General features: G+C 45.6%; 1 protein-coding gene across 1 annotated transcript in view; it reads left to right on the top strand.

Moving 5' to 3' along the window:
- Positions 1–14,942, top strand: part of CSMD2 (CUB and Sushi multiple domains 2) — a 671,930-nt gene that overhangs the window by 418,913 nt on the left and 238,075 nt on the right. The window contains exons 14-15 of the mRNA XM_058303940.2: positions 2,910–3,236; positions 7,075–7,269. Of these exons, the coding sequence (XP_058159923.1) occupies positions 2,910–3,236; positions 7,075–7,269 (522 nt within the window). The remainder of the gene's footprint in view (positions 1–2,909; positions 3,237–7,074; positions 7,270–14,942) is intronic.

Genomic DNA, 14,942 nt, shown 5'->3' on the forward strand with positions numbered 1-14,942 from the left:
ATTGGCCTTTAGGGATTCAGAGATCAAGCCAGCAGATGAGATTTCTTGGAGTCTATGAGTGTGTGTTGAGGAGGGGAAGGGACAGACCATCAACAATTAAGCAAGTGAACAAGACAATTTTAGGGAGTGATAAAAAGAGCTGCTGCATATAACTTCTCAAGTCCCCCAGTGGTGTCTGGGAGCTGTACAATCTGGCAATTCTGGAAAAAGTCTATGGAGAAATAAGAATAAAGTGATGGAGTGACCAGGTGAGGATGGGGACTCAGGTGATGTTAATTAAATTCTCCGCTGCAGCAAATCCATCTGTTCCCATTTTTACAGTGCCCCTCTCTGATCATTTTCCCACTGAAACTCTAGGATTATTCTTTTCCTTCAGTGTGCCTTGGTGTTGTTCTTCGGGTAGGCAGATCACCGAGAATTGGGTTTAGGTTATGATCCCTCACTATTTTCATTATGCTCTCACTGACTACCATAAAACTGGAGACAGGATGACAGTGTGCAGGCATCCATGTCCAGCCCAGAGCCCCCAATTCAGCATTGATATTATCCTTGGAGTTGACAGATGGATCTTCAGCAGCATCTAGGAACATTGCAAGGACTCCACCTTCAGAATTAGCCTCATGGGAGAGAATCATAATCCTACTAGGAGAAAGAATTGCTAATGGCTAAGAGTTTGGTCCCCAAAGTCAGTCTGCGTGGATCTGAATTTGACTGTACCATTGACTAGCTGAATGACCCTGGCAAGTTACTTAACCTCTTAGCCTCAGTGTCTTCAGCTTTAAAGGGAGTTAATAACAGTACCTACCTCGTAGTATTATTGTGACAATTAAATTGGGTAATTGATGAAAAGTGCTTCAAACAGTGCTGCTCTTAGTAAATCCTCAATACATAAATAATAGTAATTACTATGAACTAGATTTTGTGTTGCCTAAAAGCTTTTTTATGTCCTTCTCTGCCCTTGCCTGGAACTCTTACTATACATAGAAGTTACAGGGAGTACACGGATAAGACACTTACGGACCAGACTTAACTGAATTTTCTGGAAGGGTGTTCAGCAGCAAGTTGGAAAAGAAATACCTAACCCAGAAAAAGGGAAAGCGGGTGGAGTCAGGGAAGAGGCAGGAAGAAACTCAACATAAGGAGCCACCAATTCCTTTGTTTTGTGTGCTTTTCTTTTGCAAACATGATTTTATTATTATTTTTCCTATTAGCATCATTACAATTAAGAAAACAAATACTATACTTTCTTTAGTATCAATGTCATTCATACCAAACATCGATATAACTTTTATAAATGGATTTAAATATTTACCCACATTCATTTTTAACCTTTATACTCTTATATATTTATACAAAAAAAACTGTTAGAAAAATTTGACATCATTTTTGCAATCAGAAAAAAATTAGATGCTCTTTTCACTTTGAAATATTGTCCGGAAACCCACTACCATAATACAATTTTTGCTTTTTGAGGTTCAATCTTTATCTATATATAAATAAATATTTAATAGCTGTAATCAAATGTGTACATAGAATTTTATGATCTCCATTTTACTTAAAATGATTTTTAACAATCTTTCTATGGGGTCATATTAATCACTTTAATGATTACATTCAAACTGCACCACATTAAATGTTATAATTTACCTTACATTGTTGGGCAGACATATAGGTTGTTTGCATATTTTTTCTGCAATAAAATTATGTTACTATAAACATCTTTGTCTATGTGGCTTCTTTTCTTTTGAATTAATTTCTAGGGATTAGTTGTCAAAGTATTTGAGTAGTTTTATGGCTCTTAATACAAATTCATATGCTCCCTTCCAAAAGGATTATATCAACTTTATTCTGCAACTAGCAATGAATGCATGTATTAGTTTTCATGAAGTCTCAACAGTATTGGGTTTCATTTATTTATTTTATTTTTATGAAATGGACTATGTTTTTGTGTTAATTCTATTCTCTCTTATGAATCCTCTGATCATACTCTTTACTCATCTTGGTGATGTTCTTAAACAATTATAAAGCTCTTAATTCAGTGTTGATGTTTGCCCTTTGTCATATTGTGCTAATTATTTTTTCCAACCTTTTATTTTTCCTTGTAATTTTTGTTTGTTCATTTCTTTGTTTGTTTTTCCATACACAGCCATTTAAACCACGTTGCTTGCCTTGTCTTTGTTTAGGGTCTGCCAGTAATTAGCATGAAAAGGGTTTGAAATTAGCGGTTTTCAGAAGAGTAGGTGCTTAGGGTAAAGTAGCTGAGAGAGAACAGGAAGTGGGCAGGCTCTGTGATGAGGCTGTCACTTCTCCCACCCACTATCCTGAAAAGCAGTGCTTACCTGGTACCTCCTCAGCATAGCTTTGTAGCTTGGGGTGGGGGAGTCGAAATTCCCATGGCACACCTACTGGTTTCCCCACCAAAATTGTTAAAAGGAGAGAAATGAACAGGGTTACCATGAGGGGCATTCCTGCCACTAGGTCTAAAATACTTTCATGGGAGTCTCTTCTGAGCTTAGCAGTGTCCTTTCCTGCTGCAGCCAACCAAGCTGATAGGGGTTGCACACTGCGACTCTGCGCTCAAGCTTGAATGATGGTTTTCCCCAATGCCAGGGACCAAAAGCATGCACAGCCTGCCTGGGGTGAGCACGCTGAGCTGGGAAAGGGGGCCGCAAGAAGACAAACGCCACCACGTCTGCTGTTTGCCAAAGGGACCCTTCCCAGCGTGATGCCCAGCATGGAACCCAGCATGTTTCCCGCCTAGAGCTCAGAGCCCAGCCGGTCCCCCCAACGCTCGTGTCACCCTTTCTTTCTGCAGAGCTTTAGACAGAGAACGCTCCTCCCGCCCGCCCTCAGTGGCCGAGGCAGAATGCCGGCGGTGCGTACTGACCTCCGCTGCTCTTCTCTTGCAGTTTCCTGCTTCTTCAACTTCACCAGCCCCTCTGGGATTGTCCTGTCTCCCAACTACCCCGAAGACTATGGCAACCACCTCCACTGCGTCTGGCTCATCCTGGCCAGGCCTGAGAGCCGCATCCACCTGGCCTTCAACGACATCGACGTGGAGCCGCAGTTTGATTTCCTGGTCATCAAGGATGGGGCCACCGCTGAGGCCCCTGTCCTGGGCACCTTCTCAGGAAACCAGCTCCCCTCCTCTATCACAAGCAGTGGCCACGTGGCCCGTCTCGAGTTCCAGACTGACCACTCCACGGGGAAGAGGGGCTTCAACATCACCTTCACCAGTGAGTCCTCCCTCCCCGAGGATGGCCAAGGGTGCTCCCAGGGAGGAGTGTTGACGTGGGTGGGCAGCTGCAGGGACGTTGCTGGGCCATGGTGCTGAGACACGGAGCTCTAGTATGACCAGAATAAGCTCTGGCTGCTGGGGAGGGTGCACGTTTCTGTGGAGTCACAGAAAATTTATTTCCCACAGATGTGGTCAAAAGAGCCTGGGGCCTCGTCTTTCCTTCCCACGCTCCCCTCCTAGAAATCACAGCTAGAACCAAGAAGGGTCCAAGGGCAAGAAAGCCCCTTCTTGCTCCTGATTCTCTCTCTGATGTACTCCCCCAAACCCTGAATGCTATTTACTGTTGACTTCTGGCTTTACTGATAGGGCGGTTCGCACATGCTTTGCCTGGTCCCTGGGCCCCAGAAACAAAAATTTGGAATAGAGTTTCTGTTTGACTCTGCGGCTCATTGGAGCCCTTCCTCACAGCCCATCTCAGAGCCTCAGGCTGAACATGGTCAGCCCCAGCTTTCATCCGGGCCCTTCTCTAGAACCTAAAGCTCAGTTGGGATTATTTTCATGTGCCTCATGGGTTGACACAGGGGTGCGGTGGGGGCAGAGGCTTGGCCACTGAAAATGGAATCCAAAGTAGGCAGATGACAAACCATGAGTGGGGATGAAGCTGAGTCTGCCCAAGAAATTAACCAGGTCCTTTCCCAGAGGTTGCTTATGAAACGCAAGCCCACAATTCAAGCCCTGCCTTGTGCACACACAAGAGAGTTCTTCCCTCTCGTACTTTTTGACAGAAGTGACCCTCCACCCCCACCCCCACCCCATTCTGAGCCTTGGCATGGAGGCCTCTTGTCACACTGGACCCTTTAGGCCAATCGGGCTGCAGATAATAGGTGCTAACTGGTGGGCCCTTTGGGACCCCAGATTTCAAAGGACCACCCAGGGTAAAGCCCTTCCCTGGAGTTCCCCTCATCACCCTTCTTCAGGACACCCAGGCTTTCTAGAGCCATAGACTGTGAGGGGCACATCTCCTCCAGAAGACTCTTCCCACCATCCTCAGGGCAGGAGGAAGAAGAGCCAAGTTCTGTGTTCCCTACTCTTAAGATGATAATACTAGCAATATGGTTTTTAGCTTACTTATCCTTATACCTGCTTTTTCCATGAGATCATGAGCTTTGCAAATGTAGGGTTATAGATTACTTATCTTTCTCTCTATCCCCTCTGCCCAGTGCAGAGTCTGGTACATGGCAAGGATCCATAAATATTTAATGTATGAAAAGATCCACGAATGACTAACCATTCTTTCTGCACCCTGATGAGTGGGAGGGGAACGGTTATCCTATGGAAGTCCACTTACCCAGGATGGTGAGAGCTGAGAATGCTGCAGGTTCAAAGTAGGAGTGGACATTGGCAGAGGACTTAGGACACAAATGGATACTCCTGCCTCGTAGGAGCATCGAATCTATTAAAACCCTACTTTCAGAAAAGGTGCAAATGCTGAGTCATCAGGAGGCAAAGGCAGGTGGTGCTCTAGAGGGTCAGCTTCTCTCTCTTTAATGGACCTGCCCCAAGGGCTATGTGGTTATCTAGTATTTCCCTCCAAGATTTCCTGGCCATTATCAAAAAAAATAATACATGTCCAAAATTAAAATAAGAGAGAAAGGGTCAAGGAAGAAATTGTAAATGCAACCCAAAATCCTACCACCGAGAAATGACTCTTGCCAACATTTGGTGAACACAATTGCACACACGAGGTATTTTTTTCCATGCGCTTACGTTGGGAAGATAGGTGGAAATAATTTTTTCAATTCCAGTCCCCATCCTCAGCCTGCTGGTTCAAATCTCTAGGGGGATAAGACCTCTGCATCTACATTTTTAATAGGTTTCTGTGGTGATTCTGATGCAGCCAGTAAATCAGTAATCCGTGGACAAGTGTCTGGGAACTGGCATAATCTCCCCTGCAGGACATTTGTCTCCTTCCTCACCTCCCAACTGGCCATCATCTAGGCTGTGCTTGCCCAGCAGGAGGGAGCTTATCCCAGACAGCTCTCTCCACAGCTAGAGAGTGTGTGTTCCTTGTGTCGAATTGAAGTCCGTGCCCCTGATCCTGGTCCCCCCACCCCTACCCCCCACCCCCACCCCAGAGCTCCTTCTTCCATGTGGAGCATCTTGGATAATGATGAGAGCAACTACCAGTTCCTGAGTCCCTGCTGTGTCCTGGGCCCTGTGCTGGGTACTTTCAAGTCATCCCGAGTGACCCCCAACAAAACCTCTGTAAGCTAAGGGCTATCCCCCTACACAGACTGGGAAGTGGGCTTGAAAGGAATACAGGTAGAAGTGGGTGGCATTTAAGTCCTTCACTTAAAGCTTTAGCTCCCAGATGTTTGAAACACCCCTCCTCTGTGTATTTGGTGTTTAGATAGACAAATGCCAAGACTGGACTTCTGGGTGCCAAGCATCACTTTTCTTCCTACCCCATATTTCTAAACATCAGCACAAACTCATGATCATAATACCCAGTGAAGAAATGTCGGGAGGCCTTGACCTTGCTTTTCAGTGAGACGCATGTTGGGAGCTCAGTGGAGGCGCTCCAAGTTATCATCCCAATCAGCTCCATGGCAAAGGCTCCCAGAGCTCCTATTCAGCAGGAAGGATCTCCAGGTTTGCAGGCCTCCGGCCTCCAGCAAGATTCAGCAGCCTCAGGGGCTGTTTCTCTTTCTGACAGTGCAAGTGTTCCCATCACTAGGGAATTTCAAAGGCCTGTAAATTGGCTTCTTTAAAGGGGCACATGCCCGTGCAGCCAGGGAGCCTGGTGTCCACTGGAAAGCCGGCATCTTTCAAACAGCGGGAGGCAAAGAGGGCCTGGCTCCAGAGAGATTTAGTGCGAGAACCGTGGCAGCCCTGCGGGAGGAAGACTGGGGACGTGCTTGGTGGAGACGGAATAGGAAAGGGACTCTTGGTACCATATGAGGAAGGGAGGAAGGAAAGGAACTCATACTTAACAAGCACATCCTATCTGAACCATACGCTCACCACTTTTCCATTCATATCCACTTGGATTTTATATTTCTCTCAAAATGACCCTGCAAGTGAAGTATGGTCCCCAGTTTAGAGGTCAGGAAACCGAGGCTCAGCAAGGTTATGTAAGTTGCCCAGGACCAGGGAGCTAATAACTGGCAAAGCTGGACTGAACCCAGCGTTCTGGCTCTGTTCTCTCTCCCTTCTCACTGCATTATCAGTTACCTGGGCAGAATGAGAGGCAGCTCTGACAAGAGGCAAGGAAATGAAGGCAATGGCTTCAGGCAGGGTTAATTCCAGGGCATCTACTTTGTGATTCTTAGTGCTTATTAGTGGCATGGGATTTAGAGTTCAGCTCACTTGCAGCATGAATGATCCCATAACTGATGCCAGTTAGGGAAGCAGGGAATGGATTTGACATTGGAAAGACAAATCTTTGGGCCTCAATTTCCTCATTTGTAAACTGGGGTGAAAATATCTATTTCATGGACTCATTATGTGGTGTAAATAAGCTAACATGAGAAGTACTCAGCTCCCTGCCTGATCTATACATGTTCATTAGTCTGAAGTTGAATTAGGCGTCCAGGAAGGCAGAAGATCATGTTTAACAGGCACCTGCTCTAAACCCCATGTGGCACCTTATAACCCTGGAGTCCCTAATTGAAGGTACCCAGGCATCTCTCCAGCATGGCAGGTTCTCAGGGAAATATAGAGGTCTAGGTTCAGCCGTAACAATGAAGCTTATTGGGGCAGGGGCAGGAGTGGGTGGGGTGGGGGCAGTGCACACCAGCCCTGTCTAACCGTGCCCGTGACCTCCATCCACACAGCATTCCGACACAATGAGTGCCCGGATCCTGGCGTTCCAGTAAATGGCAAACGGTTTGGTGACAGCCTTCAGCTGGGCAGCTCCATCTCCTTCCTCTGTGACGAAGGCTTCCTGGGGACCCAGGGCTCGGAGACCATCACCTGCATCCTGAAGGAGGGCAGCGTGGTCTGGAACAGTGCCGTGCTGCGGTGCGAAGGTACGAGGCTGCTGGGCCAGGCCGGAGTGAGCCCAGGCTCACCCGGGCTGTCTGGATGAGCTCCCTCCTGCTGGGCAGGTCATGCCTGGACCTGCCCTTCCTCTTCTCCCAGGACTCAGGGTGCCCTTCTGGCCCTCAGGCTGGAATGGCAAGGGCTCTCTATGTCCACTTTTTAGGACTTTCCTTTGTAACCAGAGATTAATACCTGGAGAAAAGCTAGTCCTGGAACGTCAGGCATCAAAATCACCTCCTTTCAAGCAGGGAACCCTCCCACTATCACAGAATTAGGAGCCCTGCTTCCAGCCACAGCCCAGGGGAGCTCTGCCAGCCCGCAGCAGTGCCGGCAGAGCTGTGAGTTTTTGAGGCTTTCAAGCCACCTGCCACTCTTCTCTGCACATGCCAATTTTCCTCCAATTCCCTGGGACGTCTCCCAGCCTTGGCCTCTATGCCGTTGTTAAATGCTGCCTTGATCTCCTTGGGGTCAGACTCCAGGAGAGGAAGAGCTGACCAGCCAGAAGCAATGCAGCTGGAAGCAAGCACACAGTTCATTTTGCCATCTCTTCAATCCTGCCTCGTCTGACGTGGTTTCAGAGAGCTGCCATCTGTCCCGCCAGCTGGCAGGAATTTTAACAGATTAAGCTTCTTGAGGGCAAGGATCATGTCAAATCTATGTCCTAAGCACAGTGCCTGGCATGGAATAGCTGCTCGGCGAATATTCGTGAATAGTTAGTAAATACCCCACAGGCGCCTTGGGGCAGCGAAGGTGCCCACGGAAGCAGAGGCTGTGTGGTTCTCACCCTCTGGGGAGCCAGAAATCTTTCTCTCATCTCATGTGATGGACAGAGGGTGAGACCTCTCTGCTTATCCAGTCCCTAAACTGTATCTCCACACTCTGGCTGGCAAGCGGGCAGGACAGGAGGACGAGAGGTGCCTTAGGGCGAGCACTGCCCCAGCACTGACGGTGTGAGGGTGAGAAAGGAGAGGCTTCCCAGCACACGCCACACATGGCGGTGACGACGGGGTCCAGTGGGCTTTGAGCCAGAGGCTCTGGGCTGCATTCCTGTCTCTCGGCTAGTCGTTTTGTCCCTCTGAACCTGGTTTTGTTTTTCAGCTGAAAAGAAAAGGGATAGTAATAAGATGTATGTGTAAAGGGCTGTTCTGGCATAAAGTAAGTCCTCAGAATGTTAGCTGTGCTCTCAGTGGCATTAAGCTTCATGAAGTCGAATCCCCAGCATGTGGCATATGGCTTGGCACTTAGTGGTTGATGAATCACTGAATGAATGAATGAATGAATGAATGAATGAACGAACGGATAGCCATTTCAGGAGGGGGAGGCACATGTCAATGAAAAACCTCTTGAGCCCTGACTTTAGCCAGTCACAGGCCCCACCTGAGACTTGCCAGGACAAATGACTTGACCTCTCTGTGCCTCAGTTGCCCCATTTGTAAAACGCAGATTAATAATGGTGACCTTCTGCCTGGGTTGCCACAAACACACACAGCCCTTGAACAGCACCCGGCAGAGAGGTAGCGCTCAATACGCATTAGCTGTTAGCATTATTTTAACTTGACTGGAACAGCTTCTTCATCAAACCATATGGATTAGACCCTTCCCTCCATGTATACGGCGTACACGAGCTGACATGAGAAGCACTCAGCAACCTGAGCTGGAGGAGCAAGCAGTGAGTTTCCATCCTTCCAGGTGCCTCCCTGACAATGACAGACATTTCCTTTTGCCCTCCAAAGCCCGCACGATGGATGGAGTGCCAATGACCTCATCTGCTCTTCTTCCTCAGCACAGTCAGCACTTTTGGAAATAACACAAGCTTTGGAGTCAGAGAAACAATGTGAAACTCCTGGCTTTCCCTCTTCCCAGCTTCAGAACTCACAGGCTCTGTAACTCCCTGGACCGCAGCTGCCTCTTTGACAACAGGGGGATAACCTCACAGATCTGATGGAGCTGAAATGAGATGACCATGCAAAGCAGGCATCCAGAACCCAGAAGCTGGAGGGCTGACAGCCGGCTATGGCTCCCCTTTCCTTCAGGCTAGCCCCCTCATTCTCCTCTGTGCTCATCCATCTCCTCTGGTGTCTGGTTTGCCTCAGGTCAGGCCACCTGATCTGGGAGGCCTTTCCTGCTCTCTCTAGCTCACCGCATCTCTCCCTTCTCCTATTCCTGCTGTCCACTGGGCCACTTTATCACACATTTTCTCTCCAGTTCCATGACCTTGGTCCTACCATCTCCCTGCCAAGACTGTGAAAGGTTCCAGGGCAGAAGCCCGGCCCCCCGTGCCCTGGTTTAGACCTGCAGGGGCTCACTCCCCTCCCACTGAGCCCACTGAAGAAGCATCAGGACTTGGAACTGCAGGATCCTCCTTCTTCTCCTTCTCTCTCCGCCTCCCGCCCTCCAGAATCAGGTGCTGCTAGACATAGTTCTGCCTGTGCAGTGAAACACAAGGCCCTCGGTGAGCACAAGAGAGAATTCGACCTCTGATAAATGGATTTTAAAGCAGCTCTCACTATTTCATACTGTGGGAGAAATGGAACGAAATGAAAAGTCCTAATTTGGAAATTAAAACCATCTTATTCACTTTGTCCCTGGAGGGGGAAACGCTGTAGGTCTGGGGGAAAAAAGCTACCAGAAACGAGACACAGCTTGTTGGAGACCCTGACTTGGCCTAGGGAAGCGGCTGCGGTGTGTTCTGAGTGACGGGCGTTTGAAGCCGACCTGGTTTTGGGGGACCTGGGGAGCAGCATATCAGAGCAGCAAAGGGAGAGCCAGATGCCACCCAGGGTGGCCGAATCCCAGCACTGATACAGTAGAGAAAAGCCGGAATAAAGGAAACCCTGGCGAGGCTGCCTCGCTTTGGCCCCTTTCGCTCCATGTGCCCTGGCCTTGGGAGAACCCTGCTTTGTAATCAGCATCTTTATCTTTTCCTTTTTTTTTTTTCTAGTTTTGTTTTTTATTAAGTGTCCCCACCTTGTGGACAATTAAATGCAGAAGCTAATGGTCTTTTTAACAATCTTTTAATATATGCTAAGAGCCACTTAGCTTTTGAGAGGCCATAATGGGACAAGGGGGAAAATGGCTGCTTCTCCTAAATTTGGAAAGAAGGAGATGCTCTGGGGGATCTAAAGCAGGGGTCAGCAAACTTTTTCCTAAAGGATCAGAGAGGAAATATTTTTGGCTTTGCAGACCATAATTGTCTACTCAACCATGCCGTTGTAATGTGAAAGCAGCCTTAGATACATACATAAACAAATGGGCCAGATTTAGTCTGCAGATTGTTAGTTTGCCAACCCTGAATCTAATGTATAGAGGGCATAGGGGATCTATATGACTAAAATCAGGAATTTCCAGAGAAAGTTTTCTAGGTTGTGAAGGCAGCTACACAAGAGTGCCCAATTTTCTCTACGCCATATTCACCTCTTCCTTTTGTCTTTTAACCCATTATGATAACTGCTTTATAACTATTTCATTTCAGCCTTGCACCAGTCCTAGGAATGCAGAATGACTTTTATCCTCACTGGGACACAGAGAGGTGTCGTCACTGGACCAAGGTCCTCCCAGCATGTACCTGATGGAGCTAGGATTCAAACCCAGGCTCTCAGCTGCTCTGTCACAGTGTTTTTCTTAAATTATAGCACTAGAGAGAAAACCATTTCAAGCAAGTTTATGAAAGAACTAAAAGTGTCCACAAATAAAATTAAAAGCAGGTCGACCACTTTCCACATCCCAATAGACAATTAAAACAAAGAAAACATATTGGCTATTACAAAACATATAGCAGATAGGACATCACATGGAAGCATCAGAAATTGGCAGCATAAAACAAAATGACAGCAGTGAGACAAATATATCAGTTATGACAATAAAGGTAATTAAACCCCTTGTTAAGAGACAGAGACTCAAACTACATTAAAAAATATGCTGCTTGCAAGAAATACACTTAAAAAGTGAGATAAATTATCTGAAGCAAGCATGCATTTTTATTTTTTAATTTTTAAAGTAATACTGGGTAGTTTTGAAATTTTTCACACATCACACAAGGGTGATAAAGTTCAAAGTGAAAATACTCGTTTACCAATCCCACTGCCCAGAGGAAAATGCTTTAACAGTTTGGTGTAAACACAGCTACATTTCCTTCTCTTATGTACACAAAATGTGGTACTTTCATATCTGGGGGTGGGGGTGAGGGGAGTCCCTGAAAAAGAAAGAAAGAAGGTCAATTCTCTCCACTCTGACAAAGAAACCTAAGTAATGGTTGTAACTCATGTAGGCCTCCAAGGTAAAAAGAATAAGGGTAATTACTGAGTTTCTAACATTATCTCATTTAACTTACATGTCACTCCTGTGAGAAAGATATTATTATTTAGGAGAAATCTGAAAACCAGAGAAAGTAATTAACTTGCCCAAGATCATCCAGCTAGTAATAATTGAGCACTTACTATATACTAAATATTAGGCCAAGTGCTTTACATATATTGTCCATTGACTCCTCATGATAGCTCTGAGTTAGTAATGGTAATTATCCTCATTCATAGATAGGGGAACTGAAGCATAATATGGTTAAGAAACCTGTCCAAGGTCATTCAGCTTAAGTGAATGGGAGAGTCAGGACACAAATCCAGGTGTTCTGACTCCGGAGCCATCTCTTTTAACATTCAAATGAGATCTGACTCCCAAGTTTATTGTCCTTTCATTCTACCACAAAATAGAGGGAGGAGGATAGACTGGCGATGCAGGGCTGGAGGGAATAGCTGTCAGGCTTCCAAGCTGCAGGACTGAGTTACTCCAGTGTCGTGCTGGTTAGAGGAAAAAGCTTTCACCACCTCTGGTCACTCACTCTGGACAACTAGTCAACTAAAACCTCTTTGAACATGGAAGATTGTGGGAGATGGTGGAGTAGGAATCTCCAGGAATCAGTCCCTCTTTGAAAACAACTACCGAAGAGGCAGGTGCTCTCTGAATCAACTATATTGAATCTCTGGAGTCTAGTGGAACACTGCGTAGCATCCAGGGAAGAGTTAGAGGAAGAGGCTGGTAAATTGTGGAAAATATCAGTGAATTCCACCCTCTGTGCAGTGACAACTATCCCCCATCCTCCAACCACGGTGCAGGCACAAGTGGGAACTGAAGCCCAGGCGCTGGTGCAGTTGCTGCCACCATGGTGGACTGTAAGAACCTCGTCCTCCAAACTCTGGGGCAGGGCGGGGGAGGAGTATGACCGCTCGTAAGTGCTTTTGATCAGCTATTTCAGATCACTGCGGGTTGCTCACTCTGAGGGTGACTATTGTATCCAAGTGATACAGTATTCTGTTCTTTATTTCACTTTGCTTTTGCTTTTGATAAATTGCTTATCACGTTTAATCTTTCATTTTAATTATGTGTAATTTTAACATAGTTCCAAAGTTAAATTTATAAAAGAAGCTATATTCTGAGATGTCTATCTTCTATGTCTGTCCTCTTTACCCTGCTCCTCTCCCTTCCCATAGGTAACCTTTCCAGGTTTTGGTTTACACTTGTCTTGATGTTTTTAATATGAGTAAATACATGTCTTCCACCCCACTCTTAGATAAGTAGAATCATACTCTACCTGCTATTCTTTATAACTAGCTTTTTTCACTTAATAATAGATTCTGGAGACCACTTATTTGAATTATATAGAACATTCCTCATTCCTTTTTATAATTGCATAAATCTCCATTTTATTGATTAACCTAATTTATTCAGTCAGATCCCTAGTGCTGTTTCTACTCCTTTGCTATGTAAATGGTGCTGCCTTGTATAGCCTGGTATGTATATATATCTATGTATATATCTGTAGCTATATATCTATCTCTATCGAGCTATATCTGTATCTATTTCTATATCTGTATCAATATATGTTTTCATGCTTTTGCCAGTTTACCTTTGGGATCGAGTCCTAGAAGTAGGTCAAAGAGTGAAAGCATAGAATTTTGCTGATTGTTATCTAATTTCCCTCTATAGGGCTTGTGTCTTTTTGCATATGTACCAGCAAGGTAATAGAATGCCTGGTTTCCCATGGCCTCAAGTGTCATCAAACTGACTATATACACACAAGCCTCAGGCCTTTCTCAGAATTTGCTTGTCTAGTCACATGGCCGCATGGACCTCTGCAACCTTGAGTTCCCTGGCTGTGGCGTTTGTGTCCCTAGGGAATAGCTCCTCACATGAACATAATCCATCATCTTCAAGGTCTATCCTTAAAAAAACCCGAAACAGCAGATGGACAGAAGAAGCTGTACTGCTTTTATATGTATTATTCTTCTTAAGAGTGAGGTTGGGCATCTTTGCAGATGTTAAAGAGCCATTGCATTTAGGAATCTTCCACTTCTAATCCCTGCCAGGCAAGTGCCACCCTGGAATGGGATGATGAACTATGGAGAGAGTGGAGGACTGACTGAACAGAAAGGCCATTTGGCCCTTTCAGGAGAGTGAAGCAAGAGTAACCAGCCGAGATGAAAAAGCAATTGAGTAGAGAAAGAAAACAAAATGGTGCCCACCACAGGAGGGACTCGAGTTCCCCTTCCTGGAGACCTGTGATAGGGTTTTGCTGATGCCTGTGACCTGAATGGAAAGTAGCCTTGGCAGAAAATAGTGATTCTGTGGGCTTCCTGGAAAGTTAAGAAATGAGAACATGGCTCAGCAACCAGAGACATTGGCCTGTGCTTAATTGGAGCCAAGAGTCTCAGTGCCTGCAGGGGAACCCAGGGGCATAGCAGTAGGCACACCCTTCCCCATTGCCAAGGTCTTGCCAAGTCCATTGGAGAAATGAAGGAAAGCATCAGTGTTTTCAATCAGTTGGATGGATGGGTTCTGAAAACTGGGGTTACCCACGAGGAATTTATTCTCTCCATGTTTGATTGTTCAATATTGGTGCTATGTAATTTCTTAGTTTCGCCCAGTTTCAATTTACTGAAAATGGGTACTAATCCCTGCTTGTAAAATAGGATACTGATATCTGCCTTTTAATATCCCAAGGACAATCCACTTAAGCCTTGATACTTTGTAAGTTCTCAATGTGAGCTCATCGCCATCAGCAGCCATGGTAGTTTTTGTATATGCCTCGGGTATTTGGAGACAGAGATCTTGAGACTGAGCCTTAACTCTAACTTTATGGTCTCCATGTCCCTGATCTAGCCTCTTAAATGTATTCAGCCTTGGTTTCCTTCTCTGCAAAATGAGGATCATAAGTAACTTCATAAATGTGTACGTTTAAATGAGCTAACACGTGTAAAACAGAGCAGAGTAGTGTCAGTATGAGTTAACTACCGTTATCATCACTATTATTGTTCTTATTTGTGTTATCATCTTTGTTAATTAAACTTTCTACTGTAATTTTCCATTAAGAATGCTTGATAACTATTTCAGTTATTTCCAGGAAAGTTATAGAAATGAGAAAGGACTGGTGGGATAGACTGTGCCATGTGGCTATAGTGTTAGCAATTGATTACTTAGGGGAAACTTTGCAGAGAGAGAAGTGCTATGGAACTTTTTATCTCCTTCCTGGTCCTTTTCAGGGCATTTTTGGTGTCTGGTAGCTGCTTAGTAAGAAGTTCCTTTATAACTGGGAGGCTACTTAGCTAGGTTTATTTGGTCTTGCTTAGGTCTGATTCCAGGCTCTACCACTTGTTCTGTGTGTAACTCT

Source organism: Dasypus novemcinctus, chromosome 9 (genome assembly GCF_030445035.2).
Source record: "Dasypus novemcinctus isolate mDasNov1 chromosome 9, mDasNov1.1.hap2, whole genome shotgun sequence".
Classification (NCBI taxonomy): Eukaryota; Metazoa; Chordata; class Mammalia; order Cingulata; family Dasypodidae; genus Dasypus; species Dasypus novemcinctus.